Raw genomic sequence first — 21134 nt, 5'->3', positions numbered from 1 at the left:
TGTTTCAGTGTTTGCAGATGTGAAGGGATGAAGGCTGGTTCTAACACTCGTTGATCATGTTTGTTTCAGGCGCAGGATGGATTAGTCGCGTGCGGAGCGCCGATGCTGCACGATGAGTGTAGCGCTGCAAGATTTACGAAATAACGTGAGTCGCACTGATGCTTTTCATTACACCAGAAACATCTGCACGCCGTCTCACGGGCAGAACACGGGCTGAACGGAGCGAAGCTGCTTTCAATTGAGCCTTGGCACGGAATAAGGCGAATGCTGCACATTTGGAGAGATATCGCATCGGTGGTGATCGCGCGTCTGTTTTTAATGTTTACTCTTGGATTGCGCAAGCACTGATGTAACGAAACTCGCGACAAATCATTTTATACTCGCTTACAACGCAGCTGTATTTATTTTAACAACTGCCTTAATTATATTCGGGTTTCCCACAGTCGTTTCCGCGTCATTAATCACAAAGAACACTTTTAAGGGAAATAAACAGTCAAAATGCTCTCGAAAGAAGATGCGTGTTAGTGCTGCTCTCTGTCGCATACAAACGCTGTTTCTAAGTGACACTTCCACCGACCGAGCGGTTTCCAGAACATCACAGAGTCCTGTTTCCGACACTTTCTGTAGCGCTGTTTCGCGTCTGGTTTTTATTCGCTGATCTTTGTCCGAGGCTTCGCTCGTGTGTTTACAGGGAGTGGCTACGGACTGGCGTACGTTACCATGGCAACTAGAGCGCTGGGGGGGGGGGTCGTGCAAGGATACAGATGTAATCTAACAGGTACAGGTGCTTGTCATATAATTAGAATATCATCAAAAAGTTGATTTATTTCACTAATTCCATTAAAAAAGTTAAACGTGTATATTATATTCATTCATTACACACAGACTGATATATTTCAAATATTTATTTCGTTTAATTTCGATGCTTATAACTGACCACTAAGAAAAATCCCAAATTTAGTTTCTCAGAAAATTAGAATATAACTTATGACCAATACAAAGAAAGGATTTTTAGAAATCTTGGCCAACTGAAAAGTATGAGCATGAAAAGTATGATCATGTACAGCACTCAATACTTAGTTGTGGCTCATTTTGCCTGAATGACTGCAGCAATGCGGTGTGGCATGGAGTCGATCAGTCTGTGGCACTGCTCAGGTGTTTTGAGAGCCCAGGTTGCTCTGATAGTAGCCTTCAGCTCTTCTGCATTCTTGGGTCTGGGATATCGCATCTTTTTCTTCACAATACGCAAAGTTCAGGGCAAGTTTGCTGGCCAATTAAGAGCAGGGATACCATGGTCCTTAAACCAGGTACTGGTAGCTTTGGCACTGTGTGCAGGTGCCAAGTCCTGTTCGAAAATGAAATCTGCATCTCCATAAAGTTGGTCAGCAGCAGGAAGCATGAAGTGCTCTTAAACTTCCTGGTATACGGCTGTGTTGACCTTTGACCTCAGAAAACAAAGATAAACCAACACCAGCAGATGGCATGGCACCCCAAACCATCACTGACTGTGGAAACTTTACACTGGACCTCAAGCAACGTGGATTGTGTGCCTCTCCTCTCTTCCTCCAGACTTTTGGACCCTAATTTTCAAAGGAAATGCTAAATTTACTTTCATCAGAGAACATAACTGTGCACCACTCAGCAGCAGTCCAGTCCTTTTGGAAGCGAGACTCTTCTGACGCTGTCTGTTGTTCAAGAGTAGCTTGACACAAGGAATGCGAAGCTGAAACCCATGTCTTGCATACGTCTGTGTGTAGTGGTTCTTGAAGCACTGACTCCAGCTGCAGTCCACTCTTTGTGAATCTCCCCCACATTTTTGAATGGGTTTTGTTTCACAATCCTCTCCAGGGTGCGGTTATCCCGATTGCTTATATACTTATCTTCCACATCTTTTCCTTCCCTTCGCCTCTCTTTTAATGTGCTTGGACACAGAGCTCTGTGAACTGCCAGCCTTTTTTGCAATGACCTTTTGTGTCTTGCCCTCCTTGTGCAAGGTGTCAATGGTCGTCTTTTGGACAACTGTCAAGTCAGCAGTCTTTCCCATGCATTGTGTAGCCTACAGAACTATACTGAGAGACCATTTAAAGGCCTTTGCAGATGTTTTGAGTTAATTAACTGATTAGAGTGTGGCACCAGGTGTCTTCAATATTGAACCTTTTCACAATATCCTAATTTTCTGAGATACTGAATTTGGGATTTTCCTTAGTTGTCAGTTATAATCATCAAAATTAAAAGAAATAAACATTTGAAATATATCAGTCTGTGTGTAATGAATGAATATACTATACATATAATATAAGTTTCACTTTTTGAATGGAATTAGTGAAATAAATCAACTTTTTGATGATATTCTAATTATATGACCAGCACCTGTATATGCCATTTTCCTGCGAAATCTTACTTTTACTTATGGTTACTTTTTAAAATATCAATATAATTTCATGAGTCTTTGTTTATTCTAGGTTTGAGATGACCCTGAACATTAGAGGTTATTATAAAATTATGAGTCGTGTCAATGAAAAATAAACAAACAATGCAGTGTAAAATTCAAAATACACATAAACCATTTGCATTTACATTTAGTCATTTAGCAGACGCTTTTATCCAAAGCAACTTACAAATGAGGACAATATAAGCAATCAAAATCAAGAAAAAGAGTAATAACATGTGCAGTGACAAGTTTTGATTAGTTTAATGCAGTATGCAAGGGTTTATTGTATAATAAATAAAAAGAAAACAAGTAGACAGAATAGAAAAAAAATAGGGAATGCTAGTGTTAGAGGATATTTTTTATAAATAAAATTAAAACAAGCCAAAAAAGAATAGAAAAAGAATAGAGAATGCTATAGTGTTAGAGGGCCTTTTTTATATAATAAACAAAAATAAAACGAGTACAATAGTTAGAAAAGAGGTAGAACAGAGAGTGCAAGTGTTAGAGGGTCAAGAGTTTTATAATATTTTTAATAAATAAAAACAAATGGATGAAACAGAATTAGAATAGAGAGTGCTAGAGGTCGAGGGTCAAATGAAGATGGAACAGTTGTCTTTAAATGAGGAAAGGCTCAGCGGCTCGGATTGAGTTGGGCAGGTCATTCCACCAGGAGGGAACAGTTCATGAAAAAGTAAATAGCTTCTAAAATGTGGAAAATTGCTTGAAATTATTATAATACGTTGTGGCCTATTTTTACAGATTATTCTAGAGTGTATTTGCCAGGCAAGAACTGTGCGTCTAACAGCACTCCTCTCCTCAGCAGCCCACACAGTCTCAGATATCACTCATGTCCGTATCAAACAGTGTGCAACTCGCTGAAGCTCAATACGCAGGATAAGGGTTTTTTGAGAATCCATCACCCATCTCTAGCAATCATCACTAATAACTAAGACTCAGTGTAGCCAGAGCGGATGTGAAAACACGCACGGTTTCTGTCATCTGGGAGGAGTGCTCAGAGGTCATGATGGAGCGGCTCTAATTAGCCTGTCCAAGATGCTGTAAATCAATTACTGCTGGCAGAGAGACAGCCATTTACGCAAGTTTGTTATCTGGATCAGCAAGAGAATTTATTTGCAGACTGAAACATATCGTACACTGTGTTTCAGGTCGGTGTACTAATGTCATATGTTCATCATAAAAAATGATGAATGATCACCACAGTTCCTGTGAAGAGAAGAGACTGCTTCAGTCTTCCCCCTCAACAACACACTGAATGTAGAGCATGTGCCCTTGTTCTTTTAGTGAATGTTTCAACAGTTTCAGTAAAGTATACAAATTTAGCAAATCATCTGAAACCAATGCAGTTTTGTAGAATGTTGTTCCAACATAGAAAAATCTTTTACATTTTGCCAAATTGGTGGCAAATTTCATATGACTTCATAATCTGCTTATGTCCCACTAAGGGTTAGGTTTAGTGGTGGGCCTTTTTTTTCTAAAAATTGAAGAAATGAAATCATACAAATTAATATGAAATCACTGCCCTTTCGTTAAAATGTAAAAATAGCTATGTTTTCTCATGAAATAGGGTGGGATAGTTCACCCAAAAATAAGAAATGCTGTCATCATATCCTCACAGTCATGTAGTTTCAAACTCATTTGACTTTATTTCTTATGTGGAACCCAAAATAAATAATTGTAAAAGTATCCACTGTTTGTTTTTTATGCCTATACAGTGAAAGTAAGCTGGGTCCAATACAACATGGTATTGAACCTCTTTGACTTCCATGGTATGGACAATAAAACACTAAAACATTTTTCAAAATATCTTCTTTCATGTTCCACAGAAAAAAGAAACGCATACAGGTTTGGAACGGTATGAGGGTGAGTAAATTATGACAATAGGGCTGTGTGAGACATTGACAAAAAATAAAAAATAAATATATATAAATATATATATATATATAATAAATATGAGACTTAAACCGCCAGTAGGTGGCGGCAAGTCCATGTCTTATTGAGTGTTTCATTGAATCATTGATTCAAATGATTTGCTGAAAATGGCTGATTCATGTGGAAATGAAGCAAGTGGCTATGAAATGATCCCTACACAGTTTTCATTGCTTCCTACTCCCTGAGCAGGGGCTATCTGTGAGGACTGGAATTTAGAACAGATGAGCTAAAAGATTTGAACAGATTTGGGATTCATGCACAAATGTCCTGCTCTGGCTTTGTTTAGAACTCTTTCCATTGGTGGAACAGAAAAAGAAAAGAAAAGAAAAAACTCAATATTTTACCTATTATTTATTTTAAATATTATTATTAATATTTTTTTAGGGGTTGTACATTCGTATCTCATTTGCACTAATGTTCAGGAAAATGGCACTCTCTCGCTTGTATCATAGTACTTAACTATATCATATCTAATATGACTTATTTAGATCCCATCAGGGATATTTTTTGTCCTCATATTTTGAATTATAGGTGCATCTAATCTGCTTAATCAGTGAATGCTCTGGAACTCTCAAGATGTGTTTTTATTACATACCCAATAAGGTCTGCTCGCAGACTGTATAAACAACAATTATGATATTATCATAGATGATAAATATCTCACACCCCTATATGACAGGCTTTCTGGGTAAATCCCTTTAACTTTTTCCCCACCATTGACAGAATTTTCCAGCTTTCTGTGTTTTCACTGGTGTACAGAAGGCGGTGCTATTACAGAAACGTTTTTCCCTTGCATTTTTAATTTGCAATTTGCATTTACACATATCCACAAAAATGGCCAAATACGCTGTACAACATATGCCACGCCAGTAGTTGGCGCTTTCACCAACTGTTTTTATTAAACAGTACCTGTTGCCATGTGTCCTATGATCCATCTCCGTTGTTGGTTGTAGTATTGAAGTACTGTAAATCCACACTTTCTTGAAGAAGCGATAGACACTTAAGCAGCAACAGTACCATGTACTCCGCCATTGTTGTGTATGTTTGTTTGCACTTGCCTTTAAAATTGACATGTACTGCGCATTTCTACATACTTCTAGCGTGTACACATACTGTAATACACACGTGCATAACACTTTATAACACTTTAAAAATTATGCATTTTTAGTCCCCAGAACGCGATGTCATGTAAACAAACAGGTAAAATGCATAAAAAGTTTCCCATTTTTGCTTGAAAACTATGTCATGTAAATGCCCCCCTGAAAGAGTGTTGAACATCTGGATCAAAACACGGCGGAGAAGCAGCAGAAACAAGCAATCGCATATGTATTTATATGTAAAATAACACAATCATCAAACAAATTAATCAAAAGTGCGTAGCGTACCGAATGAAATGATGACCCATGAAGTGGTTTAGGACTGTGCAAGCTTTGGATGTGTTGATGGAAGCAATCTGTTTTGATCATTGTTCTGAATCTAATCTTTTTGTTAACTTTTGTTCAAAATGTTGCTTTTTTCCCCATGAAACTTACAGACATTGAGGTGTTGATAAAAAAGATTGCAAAAAAAAGAAGCTAACTAGAATATACTTATTTTCTTCTTCTGTTGTTTTCCTTACGTTTCATGCTCAGATATTCCTAAAACAAAATAATTTGGGTGTCATTAAACTTTTGTAAATATGATCAAAAATGCTGGGGGTGGCTGGCAACTAAAAAAACAAAAAAATTGGATTGGAAAAGGTTAAGGTTCTTTTGCCAGACCAGAATGTATAATAACCGTTTTGATGGTGCAGTAAAGTTTGAATTAATTAGGAGTATGGCAAACTAGATTTCCAAAAGCAATGACCCTCCTCTCTGACATTCATATTGGGTGTTACTACAGTAAAATTGGAGTCCATTGCATCAAACTTTTTGCTACATCTGCTTCTCTGGTTCAGCATGAACTCTAGTGCATAAAGCCACTGACAGATTATCTTATCTTCTACTGTCCTTCATCTTTGTTTCTGCACTCTCTGCATCATGCAGATTGTACCAGAATCCATTTTGTGCAGGTTTTCACACATTTATATGATGCTATTGTTTAGTAGCGTTGTTGCGGGGTCTTGCAGTAAACTTTGGGCCAGGCTTTGCTGATGTTTGACTTGGCCAGAGACACACTGGCTTGTGTCTACAGTTACTGGATTATGTGGTCCTGAAGATAAAGATGTTATGTAACTATCATCATCCTGTTTGCATAATTATCCTTCATGCGTACTATCTCCATCAATGTTTACTGAAAATTAACCCATCATTTTCTGAAAAGTGTTGTCTTTAGCCCATGTTTAGGCTTAGCAGTGCATACTGTGGTATGGTGGTAGTAATAACATGATATTTGAGTAGCAGTTGCCCTTTCCTGCTCTAATCTAGGAGCAGCTTCTCAAATCCTGATCCAAACCATAACCATCGTTAAAGAGAGAGCATAACTGGCTCCAGATCAGAAAGACAGGGAGACTCCAGGGTGTGGTTTGCTGTGGGAAAGGCTTGTTGTTAAGCTCTCTGGCGGTGGAGTGCTCTCTAGTCATCCCCTGTGTGACCCCTGAAGCACTGCTCAGGGCTCAGGAGTGCTGGTACATCCTGCCGTTGGGTGTGTGAGAGCAGGGAGATGGCCACACTTTCCTGTCTACGCCAAGACTTCATCTGTACCGGTCTGTGTGTGAGTGTGTGTGTCCAGGGTCCAATTTAAGGTCAGTGATCTAGCAATCCAGCTTCTCAGTCGCCAGCTGATGACTCTTACAGAAGGTCTTTTGAATAATGTTTAATTGGACCAGAGTTTTTTGGGGCTTTTGTTTTTTTCTAGACATCTAGGCTTGTGGTTGATCAGTATGCATTTTAAATAGCAGATACCTGAATAGCCAATGCACATTATGATAAAAACAGTATAATTTAATGCCACAGAAGAAGACACAGACACAAATTTGGAATTTATCTACTATACATCTCTGCAAAACTCCCAAAATGTACTTTTATATCCTCCTTTCATTCCTTTTCACACAAATTATGATTACAGAAGCAGATCATCGATTAAAAAAGACATATTTTTGTGCAGTTCCTTGTGCAATACTATTGTATGAAAAACTTTTATCAGGATTTTCTGACATGGTAAACTTGCTTGGTAGCGCACCCGGTACAGCACTGCACTTGTGATGTGGAGCACTTGGCTACGAGTCCTGTGAAACTTGCTACTCAGTAAATGACCTCATGGACTTGCAGAAGCAAGCTAAAATGGCATGGTTGCTTCAGAAAATTTATTTTTGTTTAACACTATTGGCTAGATTTAGAGTAGGTTTAGTGTAGGTGTTGTGTTGTTTTCAAACTGTGATAAAGAATTAACCCTAGGTCCTCTCACTAAACATTTGTCTGGATATTTCACATTTCATTTCATGTGCTATCATTCTGCAGAAATGTCGCCAGAGGTCCGTTTTTATAGTCTGGGTTTCATTTTACACAATGTATTTGTGAAATTTACAGAAGGGAGGGGGAAACACCACTCAACAGGCAAGCACATTTAATCCTGGATGCTAATGAAATTGTGAAATAAATATAATAGTTTACTTCCATAATATTACATATTAACTGTAACATGGAGTCAGAGATGTTCGGATCCATGTGCAGTACTTTATTATCAAGAATGGTCAAACAAGCAGAGATCAGAAAACAGCGTTAGGTATGGGGGGGTATATCCAAAATCAGAAACAGTAACAAGCAGAGGTCAGGGCAGGCAGCTGAGAATCACAGTCAGTATAAACAATCCAAGATCAGACACAGAAGGAACTAACACAGGGAAAATGCTTGGAAATGCCAGACAGAACTAAACAAGACTTCGCATTCATTGAGAGTCCAAACACAGTGTATACAGGGGAGTGGTAATTAGCCCAAAGCACGGGATTCTGGGAAATGGAGTTGGAAATGGGAATGGACACAAAATGCTAGAGTCCTGGGTGGAGTGCCCTCTACTGGAGTTCATTGGCATTCCAGCTGACGATCGTGACAACTCCAGAAGCCCACCGGGGCGAAGCAGAGGACCACCACAGCCGAGCAGAGGGAACAAAAGCCCACCAGGGCAGAGCAGGGGACCACCACAGCCGAGCAGATGAGACAGAAGCCCACCGGGGTGGAGCAATGAGTTCATAGACGGTGTCCTTAGCCGTGACAGGGCAGGATGAGAGTTCATAGACGGCCTCCATGGCTGTGACAGGACAAGCAGTGAGTTCCTGAGCGGCATCTGTGGCCATAACAAGACAGGCAATGAGTTCAGAGATGGCCTCCATATCCATGACAGGACAGGACAAGAGTTCATGGATGGATACTACTGACATCTCCCAAGGTTCTGCAGCAGTTGCCGCCACTTCTGGAGGATCCACAGCAGTAACAGTATCCTTGACAGTAACACAACAGGCTGAGAAGACATTGTTGGGTGCAACAGACAGGATGAGACGAGGTTTTGGAAGTTCAGCTGAGACGTGATGAGATTCTGGAAGTTCAATAGTGACTTGACTTGATTTGTGAAGATCAATGGGGACTTGACTTGACTCTGGAAGATACAACGGGGACTTGACCTGACTCTGAAAGGTCAGCGGTGACTTGACCTAACTCTGAAAGGTCGGCCATGACTTGACCTGACTCTGAAAGGTCAGCCGTGACTTGACCTGACTCTGAAAGGTCAGCCGTGACTTGACCTGACTCTGAAAGGTCAGCCGTGACTTGACCTGACTCTGAAAGGTCAGCTGTGACTTGACCTGACTTTGTGGCTGCCATTTTGTGCTGGGGGGCCAGATTGGTGACCATATTGTGCAGTGGCACTGGGCTGGCGCCCATCTTGTGTCCTGCGGCGCTGGGCTAGCAGCCATTTCGTGCAGCGGTGCTGGTGTTTTAAGCTCCGCTGCCGACTGCGTTTGACACTGTTGCCCCCCCCCCTCCCCCCAAAAAAAGTAATTTGGGGTTTCAACGGTGTCCTCTGTCTCACCCACAGTGTACGGAGAGCCACACAATATCAGAGCATACTCCATGATGTCTCTCAATCTGACTTTAACTTCCCCTCCAGGTAACCATGATTTAACTGATTCACTGAGTCCAAATCTGAATAAATCTAGAGGATCTTGATATACCAACTCACAGAACTTCTGAACATAGTCCTGAATAGATCAATCTCCTTGCCGTAGACTTAACAGCTGGACGACTGGATCTGTGATCTGTGGTTAGGTTGGATTGGTGAAAGGCTGACAAAGAAACCGGAACTGATTCCTTGGTGAAGAGGGGATATCGGGCTTGCTGGATCCTGGTATGGTGAAGTCTTCTGTAACATGGAGTCAGAGACATTCGGATCCATGTGCAGTAGTTTATTAAAGAGAATGGTCAGACAGGCAGAAATCAGAGCACAGCGTCAAGTATGTCAGGGATATCCAGAATCAGTTACAGTAACAAGGAGAGGTCAGGGCAGGCAGCAGAGAATCACAGTCAGTATAAACAATCCAAATCAGACACGGAAGGAACAAACACAGGGAAACCGCAAAATGCCAAACAGAACTAAACAAGACTTCACAATCATTGAGAGTCCAAACACAGTATATATAGGGGAGTGGTAATGGGCAACACCTGGTGGTGATCCCCCTAAGCACGGGATTCTGGGAAATGGAGTTGGAAATGAGAATGGACACAAAATGCCAGAGTCCTGGGTGGAGTGCCCTCTACTGGAGTTCATGTGCACTCCAGCTGACGATTTTGACACCAACATTGATGAAAAACCGATAACAATTTAAATGTTATAATTCAAAAAGGCCAAATACTATAAAGCTATACTTATTATTTAATTACAAGAGAATTGAAAACTAATGTATCTTAACTACACTTGTTTTAAAAATCTGTTGTTATTTACTACTGTGCGCTTTAATCATATTAAGCATTAACCAGCATTTACTTGAAATAGATATTTAGAGATAGTTCATGAAAAATTCTAGCAAAAAAAATTGAACCTTTATTTTTGAGAATCTGGGGGATGTCAGTCAAAACTGGAAGCAGATCCATTTCCTGAAATATTATTAAAACTTATGAAAAACTGACAGATGAATTGCATAATAAGACCAGAAGCGTGCATTAACCTTCATGTTCTTTTAAGATTGGCTTTCCTGTTGTTTTGCTTCCCAGAGGCTCTAGTGATGTATGTATGAATATGATGAGAGTAATTTTGCAATTAACCTCCTATTTTCCCTTTGGATTCTTTTAATTTGTTCCTCTGACCTAATCTAAACCTGCTAGAGAGACATTCCTGAAGCTTTAATCTAGTGTTGTTTCACAAAGTAGACAGACTTTTCATAAATACAACTGTTATTTAATAAAAATAGTGATGTTGTGTTTGCTTTTGTAGAGAAATAAATCACAGGAAACTGTCAGGAGTGTCTCTTCAGTTCATATATATCAGTCAGTCAGAGAGTCTTCATTACATTTATTTATGGTTATCTGTCATCTCGGAGCCTCCAAACATAAGTAATGTAATATTTTTCATAGAGGATGTTTCAAGTGTTATCAAGTTGAAAGTTTGTTTACAAACAGTTCTCATAAGATTATAAAAACTCATTAAATATTAACAGCGATTCTTCTGTGTTAATTATGTTTTTCAGCTTTTGAAATGAATTTAAACAGATGAAAAGGTTAAGGGAGTAAATGGGTCGATATGGATTTCTAGGGACCGGTCTTTCCTGTCTGTCATGTCATCCTTTCATCTTTTCAAACCAGCTATATTCATCTGCCTCCGTCCTTCAGCATTGCACCCTGCTGTCTTTATCCTCCGTGTACAATTTCATACCTTCCTTTGACTTTCTTTATTTCTCTGTGTTCCCATTATTCCTCCATGTTCCCATCATGTGCTTGTTTAACATTCTGCCAGCTCTGCACTGCAGTACCTGAGATCTGGCATGAAAATGACAGAAGAGAGAGAGAGAGAGCATTGCAATCTCTCCTTTTTGTTAGCAGCTTGTCGTCTGTGAAGAACTCAATTCCTCTTTGTCTTAATCACATCCTCCAGCAGCAAAGTTACAGTTAAGATCACTTGCAGATTGCTTATTAGGTCTGAACAATACTGTCAAGATTTGTTCTCTTCATTTTAAGCTAATTATTTTACTCACATACTGTAGTTTTTTATTTTGCAGTTAATGTAAATTCAGGCTATTAATTACATAAAAAATTTTTTAGAGCCTTAATCTAAACAAGATAAATTCACTTGAGAAGAAAACTTGCATAGGATATAAAAAAAAATAAATCTAAAAATATATCTTTAGTTTATTTAGTGTAACTTCAGTAGAACTTTGAACAGCATTTAATGTATGAAAGGTGCTTTATGAATAAAAATATTTTATTATGTACAGTTTTACACATTCTTATTATTCTTTGAATGGAAGTCACTTCTTTCACATTGTTTCTTCTCAGGTAAATTTATCATTTTTTTTAGAGTGTTAATTTATTTGTACTGGGCAACTGTACAAAATACTGATTAAGAAGATGCTTTTTGCAGTGTAAGGTTTCTATTCACACACCTGTGTGAAAGCTTATACAGCAGAAGGGAAGCTATTTGAAGTGTGCAGGAAGTAAGCAGTTAATAGATGACGATATGCTGTGAAGAACAGCTCTACAGTGGAGTATGACGTTCAGACGGCTCCTTTCCATGATTCCTGTGGTGCATTTCCACTGTAGCTCGTATATGTGCACAGAGACCTACATTTTCCTTTCAAAAGTGCGTTATTCAACAGTTTGTGTTTTTTAAAGAAAGAATAATGGTCTGGTTCTCAAGTGAAAGTGTATATGAGACTGAATCTGAAGGTGATCTGGGGTTTTTAATCCTATTTTATGCAAACCCCTCAAAACTCTTTTACTCTCCTTTGGACTCTTTTTCTCTTCCTTCCTTCCTTCTGTTTTTCCTCCATTCCTCCCTTCTTCCTCTCGTGGTCTGTGTGTGGGGAGTGAGGTAACCTTGATGCCCAGATGGATGATGTCATTCGGGCTCCCTGAGGAATAAACTCTCTCTCTTTCTCAAAAACACACACACAGTGTTTTTCTGTTTAATCAATGACACACTCAAACCGAGGGTGGCATAACAAATGGAAAAGAAAATGTATATTCTCTGAGCAGATGCCTTTTTGTACAATTTTACTCTGAATGGCCACATTAACACTGCTGTTGAACATAGCTCAAATGCTTTTTTTTTCAGTGTAAACATTCAATCTGAAACTATAAACTAAAGATTTTGTATTAACTTCAGAATGTTTTGTTTAATTAGATATTTTAGTAAAACATGCAGGACATCCACACATTAATACAATAATCTAATCTTGAGGTCATGGATGCATGAATTTGTTTTTTCGCAATTTGACACTGTAATTTAGAGAAATTTCTAATACGGACAATCATTGTTTTACAAATGCTAGAAATGTCACTTTTAAATGACAGATTGCTATCAAATAGTACACCCAGGTTCTTAACTGAAGACCAAGACCTTAACCCTAACCATTCATAAAGAGACACATTGTATTCAATGTTATTACATTTGAAGGTTTTTGGTCCAGTAATTTTTTTTTCCTGAATTAAACAATAGTTAGTCATCTAGCTTTTAATATTTTCTATGCAGTCCAATAGTTTTGAGAATTGGAAGGTTTCGACTTACCTAAAGGAAATATAGAGCTGATTGAAAAAAAAAAAGCGGTCCTACTATTGAGCCTTGCAGCACACATATCGAAAATGTGATTAATATGACACCTTTTCATTGCTTGTTACAAAATGATAATGGTCAGCTAAATAATTTGTAATCCATTAACGTTATCATAATTTTCCAAGCTTATTTAAAACAATGTTGTGGTCAGTACTATAAGCATTAAGCACAAGTAATTCTAAGAAAGTGATGCAACCATGATCATGATAAGAGCCCTCTGATGACTGCAGTTTCAGTGCAGTGATACTTCTCTCCAAATGTCTTAGTATTTGATTTTTCACAATTTCACTAGCAGCACAACGAGCTGCATGATTATGATAACATGTTGTACAAGTGTTCACATGATCAGTGTCACAAATGTGCTTAAAATATTGCATATTAAATTATGCATCTGGCAGATGAAAACAGCTTAGATTGCATTAAAAGGTGTGTGTTTTATCAGTTCGTGCTTTCTTTAGAAATCAATCCAGTGACCTTGATCTTTCTAGACCAGTGATCTATTGTTTTAGCTACGGGAATTAGCAAGTGTCACCAGCCTGCCTTAATTCTCTACCCCTCCGTTTAACCACCTGCCTCCATTCTACTATAAAACACCCACTTTTTATGATCTAATCAGTTCCCTGCAAATAAAATCAAGTCCTGCCCTCCATTATTCAACATTGACAGTTAGGTTACACTCACATTATGGAAGTAAAGTGGGTTGGAGATGGAATTTTTCTTTAACTTTATTGCCAAAAACATAATTTCACAAAAAGCAGCTATCAGCAGGTCTTCATATGTACTGCTTATTGGTTTTCAGGGAAAGGGGGGCTCATGTGAAGTGCACTCAAGTGTCTAACTACATCAGGCCATGATGAGCCGCCGGCACAGAACAGAATGGCCTTTTGTACCACAACAGTACGGCTCTCTGTCCCTGTACCCTTTAACCGGCCACAATGGAAGCCCCCTCTAACGGTGCAGAAGGTTAACACACTCTAAACCGGCAGCCTGAATGGAGTCCATATGAATGAGTGGCCAGAGGACTGTGGGAATAGGGGCTGGTGGGGCGATCTTGAATGGGAGTTTCTGTGGAGTGAGGAAAGGAAGGGATGCGGTTATGTCCCGGTGGATACTCTAAATAGCTTGACGTAAATGTACCTTATAAACTGTTAGATGGTCCACCCCGTGTTATTTCTTTTTGTATTTTTTTCATAAACCCATATGACTATTTTGTGAAATACAAATTAAGATGTTAAAATTAATGATTCAGAAAAAAAATAGTTTCAATTTAGATTTGGAATACAAAGCATGAGTCATTTAAACTCATTTTCGAGTGCATGCATTATGGTGATAGTTTTACCTTTTAGAGCTTAATAGCCACTAGTCACCATCCATTTGAAGGGAAAGCATGAACATTTTGATAAATATCTTATTTTGTGTTGTTCTTCAGAAAGGCTTTGAAATGGCAATGTTAATGTTACGGAGAGTTTTGCAGTTTTTTTTCTATGCAGTTGGACATGGGAAATTTTTGCAAACAAGATTCAAATTTATGCTGCCCACATGATCACCATGTGTAAATAAATTACAGAAATAACTTTTTGCCTAACTATCTCTATTTTGGACAAACATCCTTGTTACTTGAGCAATTTGATCAAACTCCTAAGATTCTGTATTAAAGCGATAACATGGAGTAATCGGTCCAGCGAGAAGCTATGCATTCTCTTGCAAAACATTTGTGTTCACTCAAAAAAGTATTGCATTCCCCAGAAAAATTTACACTCACAAACCAGTGGCGTTCTCTCGCAAAACTATTGCGTTCCCAGAACAATTGTTTTTTTTGCAGAACATCTGCATTTGCTTGCAGAACATATGTGTTCAGTCACAAGACCATCTCATATTATTTCCATCACAAACACAAAAGTTTCTCAGGTGAACTCAAATGTTTTGCGAGGGAATGCTAAATCAGTAAAATATGTTTTTTTCCTCCCATCTTTTTATTTTTTACCATCTCCATATCTTTTCAAGGGCTCTGTGTACAAAACATTAAAAGATAAATTAATATTGCTTCAAGATTTGAACTTGCATTCCCCATATGAGCACCATGGATCAATGTGCACCAACCACTTTTTAAAGTTCACTTTTTCTCTAGGTGTTACTTTAATTTATTAGGAACTGTCCTCTGCTTTGTCGTGATGTTGCACGAATCAAGTAACCGCCCTAGGCGTTTTTTCTTTGGCGAAACTGTTTACTTTTCCTGCTATCATCATCCCTTCCCGTTTATTCTTTTTCGTGTCTCAAACTCCCTCCTGCTCTCGCAGACCCTCTGATTTTTAAACTCCCCTGCTTGTGTTGTTTTCTGTACATTCATCTGCTCTCATTCATCCCTCCTGCCTGTCTGAAAGCATTCTGCTCACTGTTTATGGTCCCTCTGTGACGGAGGCCACACCACAGAGAGAAGAAAAAAAGGACATGAGACGGCAAAATACATGTCGTTCTTGTCTTTGTGGCGTGTGAGGAACATACAGTACTTGTTCTCGGTTCTGTGTGGATGAGGGATTGATTTATTGTCTTGTTTTCCTGCTGTCCGGGTGCAAAAGCCGTTGCTGACTTAACAGAGACGGTGAAAATATATGCACAAGTATGTGTTTACTACAGGCTGTTTCAGTACGTTCATGGTGACAGTTTAGCCTTAGTACAGCGTATTTCTTACACATTGTGTGAATAGCATTTATCACTATTGATGTCATTTGAAGCTGTTTACATTTGGTGTAAACATTACTCATGCAGTGTGTAAATCCTATTATTTCTAGCCCCCCAAAATATCTAGTTTAAAAGAAAAAAAAAATAGATTAAAACAGGTGGCAAGTTCTTAGAAATGTAGAAATGGTGTAGAAACAGCTTTCACTGAAATATCACAAATAATTAGAATAAACATCAAGCAACATTTAATTATATTAGAAATTTTTAATTAGAAAGACTGAAGTAGTATTTTTTGGAGAACATACACTAATGGTGTTTTATATACAACTTAGAAAAAATCCTTTATTCAAGGATACTCATGTTTCGGTGTAATGAAACTACAATGTCAAGTGGTGCAACCATCAAATAAAAACTTCTCAATTTTCTCGACTTCAAAAAGTACTCAAACATATATTTTTAAATAATATATGTATTTTTATATATCATGACATTTTGGAGTCATGAAAATATCAAGAGAATTTCTTAGGGTTACTCCACTTGACCGGAACAAACAGCTAAAAATGTCTGAATATGTTTATATCTTAACACTTATAGATCTGGACTCATGAGGGTCTAAAGAGCATCTCTGTTTTATCATTTTTCTCCAAATGGGTTCCTGCATGTTGGTTAAACCACATTGAGTTTGATTTAGTAGATTCTTTTTTATTATTATTATTATTTATATTTTTTAAAAAGGAATTCCTTCACTGCTTTGTATTATTAGGGAAATGTTATAAAGATTGCAAACCACTTATGCGATCATTTTAAATGATTTTCAGCATTGTATTAAGACTTTTTTCCCCCTTTGAACCACATGTAAAAAAATGTAAAATGACTGAATGAAAACGTGTTTATCATAGAAGATGTGTTCTTTGTATGAAGTGCATTTTTAAATGTACTTTAAAACAATTCCATAGGTCCAGACATATCATCCAAGATACGTAAATGGCTGACATGTCTGGACCGATTAAGTTTTTTCTCAACTTCAAGAGTCTCAGTTTGCTCTCGATTTAATTTCCTTTTTTAAGATATTAAAATAAGTTCATATTTGTAGTTTGTCCTTCCTAAGTGTAGACTTGAGAAACTTTCTTTTCAGACTAACAAGTCCCTCTAATTGTATTTAGTCAATGCTTATGTTTGAGAGTCATTGTTCCAAGACCTAGAACAGATTTTGATGGGTCCTGCTAAGCAGAAACAGTCAGCGTTTGGATGCAGTAAAGTGTCTGAGAGATAATTAGTGGTCTGCATAACAGGTGTGTGTGTGTGTGTGTGTGTGTTTGTGTGTGCATGTGCGAGTTATAGAGTGGGTCTCGGAGAGAGGTCATCAATTGAAGAAAAGAGGAAAAGGAGATTGCTGAACCTGACTTCCGTTTCGTGTCACCACTGAGAGCTCGGGCCAGCAGTTTCTCTCTCACTCTCACACCCTTGTTGGCTCGCTCACCCATTCACTCTTTTTGTAGCATTACAGTCACTTTAATAAAAAGGAAAGAACAAATCTAAATTTGGTGTAAGCTTAAAGCGTGTAATGTTCTTGTTAAAACTCTTTCAGTGTAATGTGTGGTGACTGAGAGCTGAACAAGACTGTGACAATGTGCTGCTTCCAAAACATTTCTCTGTTTGGGGCGGGAGCCAATCTGTTGATTGACCCAAGGGCCCTTTTTTAAAGAATTTAAATGTAATTTCATAATTAGAGTCATAAAGAACTGTTTTATTTTAACGAATAACTGAATCACCACATCTTAAAATGTCAAAAGATGAAGCAGAAAGTACAGATAACATATCAGTGAAAAAAAAATACTTTGCACTTAACTTAGTTTTCTTAAAAAAAAAAAAAAAAGAAAAAACACACAAAAATATAACATTTGGGCTTTGTTACAGAAACAGTGAGAATATAGAATTCAGGCATACATATTACAATAATGGCAACTGATGTGCTTACTGATTTTTACTAAACTGTGTTATATGTGTGGTTTCTCTAAATATGAGATGAATGGATTTAAATATATGGATGAAAATGTTTTTTTTTTAAATCCTTTTAAAATCTTCATTTTCATTATCATTTTATCTATCTATCTATCTATCTATCTATCTATCTATCTATCTATCTATCTATCTATCTATCTATCTATCTATCTATCTATCTATCTATCTATATATATATATGTATGTATTTGAGCGAATTTTGTTGACAATTTTTGCAATTTTTTAAATGTATCTAATCTATCTGTCTATTGCTATATGGATTCAAGTTGTTTCAAACCTGTTAATCTTTGAAACACACATTAATATACTTTAAATAAAATGAAATGAGATTTCTGTTCATTCTGTTCTTTTCACCAAAAGTTTCAAAACATCCATAATGCACTTGATTCGATGATAATCCATATTGAGTGGTTTAATCCAAGTTTTCTGAAAGAGATTTGTTTTTGTGCATCCAGAAAGTTGAGCTTCCATTTACCATATTTGATGTGCTTTATGTATCTGTGTTTATCTATGTTTTAATGTGTGTCTCAGTTACATCTGTTCATCATATAAAATGATTGTGTCTCTTCTAAAGACTTTAACCAAGAGTTAATTTGGTGGATTGAACCTTAAATGGAGGGACAGAAATCTCTTGGGTTTCAAAGTCGAACAAAATTATGTGGGTTTGTAATGACATGAAAGTGACTAAATGATGATATAGCATTCATTTTTGTGTAAGCTTAAAGCTCTTGACTTCATGCAATTGTTACAGAACCATAAAAAGACTGCATGAAGTTAACACGTGAGCAGAAAAACATTGGGTCGTAATGTCGGTGAGTTGATGTCTCTGTAGAGCGCTGGCCTAATTACAGCTCTGGTGTCATCCAATTTATCAGAGCTTTCCCAGCTGCTCAATATCCCCTTTTGGCGAGGCAATGCTTTTCCGTGCGTAAGTGTGTTTTGTTTGTGTAATCCACACCCTGCGAGGAATTCCACTTCCTCAAATGATCAGGCAAGGTCACTTAGGTCCTGACATTTGCTGTTAAGATTTTACAGATTGTGTGTGTGTGTGTGTGTGTGTGTGTGTGTGTGTGTGTGTGTGTGTGTGTGTGTGTGTGTGTGTGTGTGTGTGTGTGTGTGTGGCCACTCCTCAAAGCCTTGATCAAACTGGAAAATGCTCTCACTTCCTCTAAAATACAAGAGTGCAGTCAATGGGACAATCTTTTTTTTTTTTTTTTTTTTGTTGAACTGAGCCAACTGGCAAGTAGTTATTGCATGTTTTAAGCATAAAACTCACTAAACTTAGATCCATGCTAAAATGTACAGATTTTTTTTATATAACTATATAAAAACAAGTAAGCAAAAAAGCCTCTCTGTAAACAGATTAAATTCTAATGCAACATTTTTCCAGTAAATTTAAATCTCATTTTAAGGCTGTTTACTGTATATGGTTTACAGTTAAAATTAGAACAAAAAAGTAGGCATGTAATATGTAATAGATAAAAGAAGGATCATAAGTTTTCTTCTTTTGTAATGTTTTTGATTATTGTGTAATTTCCTGTACTCTCAGGCTCTTTATTTTATTTTGTACAGTCTTATTATCTTAATCTCCATGTTATTACTTTTTTTTTTGTCTCATACTTGTCTACATTTTGCGTATGTGGCAGACATGACTTAAATTCCACTATGTATCATATATTTATGTGTTTAACTGTAATTGTGATATAGTTTAAAATGATTGTAGTGCAAAAAACTTATTCAATCTGATAAAAGTGAGAAAAGGCTCAGAGAGCAGTTCTTTATTTAAACTGACTGAAGAGGTAGTAGAATGATCTCAGTTCTATGCTGAATGAGGTAGCGAGCAGACCAATGCTGCACAAAGTGACTGGGGCGGGTCAGAGTTTGTTAGTGGGATGGGGGAGTGGAAGGACCTGGGGATGTGGGATCTTAGAGGGGTGGGGGTGGGGGGTTGGGGTTTACAATGTAAATATAGTTATTATTAGTAGTGTTATTTCTCTTAAATACTTGTTTTGTACATATATTTTCAAGTTTTCTATTTTAACTTAGTAGTAATAATAATAATTATTATTAGTAGTAGTAGTATTCTTATTTTGGAGCAATATTGGTACATAAAAACACCAAATTGTGCAGCTCTGCAAACAAGGACAGCGAATCACATTGAAAAAAAAAAAAAAAAAAAAAAAAACGAAACAGCACTATTGTTGCATGAAGAATACTTGTAGTAATATTTTATCAAGTCAGACAATGTAGTCTGTGCAGTTAATTATGTCCGTGTGTGTGATTATTTGTTCTTGGACCTCACCCATGTCTGCCGGCGACAGACTGTCTGAGCACCTTCATTTGGGGCACTGCAGGCCGATGATTCGCGGTGTTTCCCACCCTCTCTCTTCAGTATTCCTCTCATGTGGATATTGCTCATGCTCATGCTGGCTGTGTACCTCAAGCAGGCTTTGTTACCTCAGCTTTCCCTCGGATGGTCTCTGAGGGCCGGCAGGGATGTGTGTGGCAGCGCTAGTTTCTGTGTGTGTAGCTCTCTCTTTCTCTCTCTCTCTCTTTTCAAGGTGGCTTTGGCTTGGGTGGGTTTCTCGGGGCAGGAGTGAGAGGGTATTTCTAGCTCTCATGGGCAGAGGTTGGGCTATGCCAGCCTTCCCCCAGCGAGCTGTTTCCTTTCAAAAACACTTCTCAGGAAACCACTTCAAACAATCACATTCCACGCAGAGAAAGTGCCACACCACTCCTGGAACTTGGGAAAACCTCTCCCTTCCCCTCGCAAGGCTGCTCTTTTTCTCCGTCTCGACGTATGTTTCTCGTTGGCCGTTAACTGAAACACACACATGGCTATTTGCTTTTAGAATTACATCCACCTTTTTGGGACACTGTATTTCTGAATGTAATTCTGAATGTATTTCTAATGTGTTTTGTCTTGTCAGTTTAAAACCATTACAACACAAGAAGAGGCGAAAGAGAACTCGATTCTCGCGCACTCTTTTCTTTGCACAGTCGCACACACCAGAAGTGCGGAAACACAGAAGTGCGTTTCAGACAACACACGCACACCAAAATCCCCTACAGCTCGAGCAGACACATACAATTTTATTAAAATACCCATCTCAGCAATCATCCTCATAAACACAGTGAATTTGGGAACGAAAATAGCTGGGAAAGATATCAGATGTGTATCAGTATATTAGATCCCGTGCATTTGGTCTTTAGCCTTTAAATACCTGCTGCTGTCTGTCATTAATGTTAATCAAACAACAAAACACAGCTTTAACAAAGATTATTCTATTTTTGATTTATACAGTGAACACTATGCAGT

General features: G+C 37.8%; 1 protein-coding gene across 1 annotated transcript in view; it reads left to right on the top strand.

The window, feature by feature from the left end:
• Positions 1-21134, top strand: part of LOC113115358 (endothelin-converting enzyme 2-like) — a 58852-nt gene that overhangs the window by 170 nt on the left and 37548 nt on the right. Inside the window, exon 2 of the mRNA XM_026282880.1 lies at positions 70-145. Within this exon, the coding sequence (XP_026138665.1) occupies positions 113-145 (33 nt within the window). The 5' untranslated portion in view covers positions 70-112. The remainder of the gene's footprint in view (positions 1-69; positions 146-21134) is intronic.

This window comes from Carassius auratus, chromosome 15, assembly GCF_003368295.1.
Source record: "Carassius auratus strain Wakin chromosome 15, ASM336829v1, whole genome shotgun sequence".
In the NCBI taxonomy this organism is placed as follows: domain Eukaryota; kingdom Metazoa; phylum Chordata; class Actinopteri; order Cypriniformes; family Cyprinidae; genus Carassius; species Carassius auratus.
This window is presented reverse-complemented; position numbering and strand designations above follow the sequence as displayed.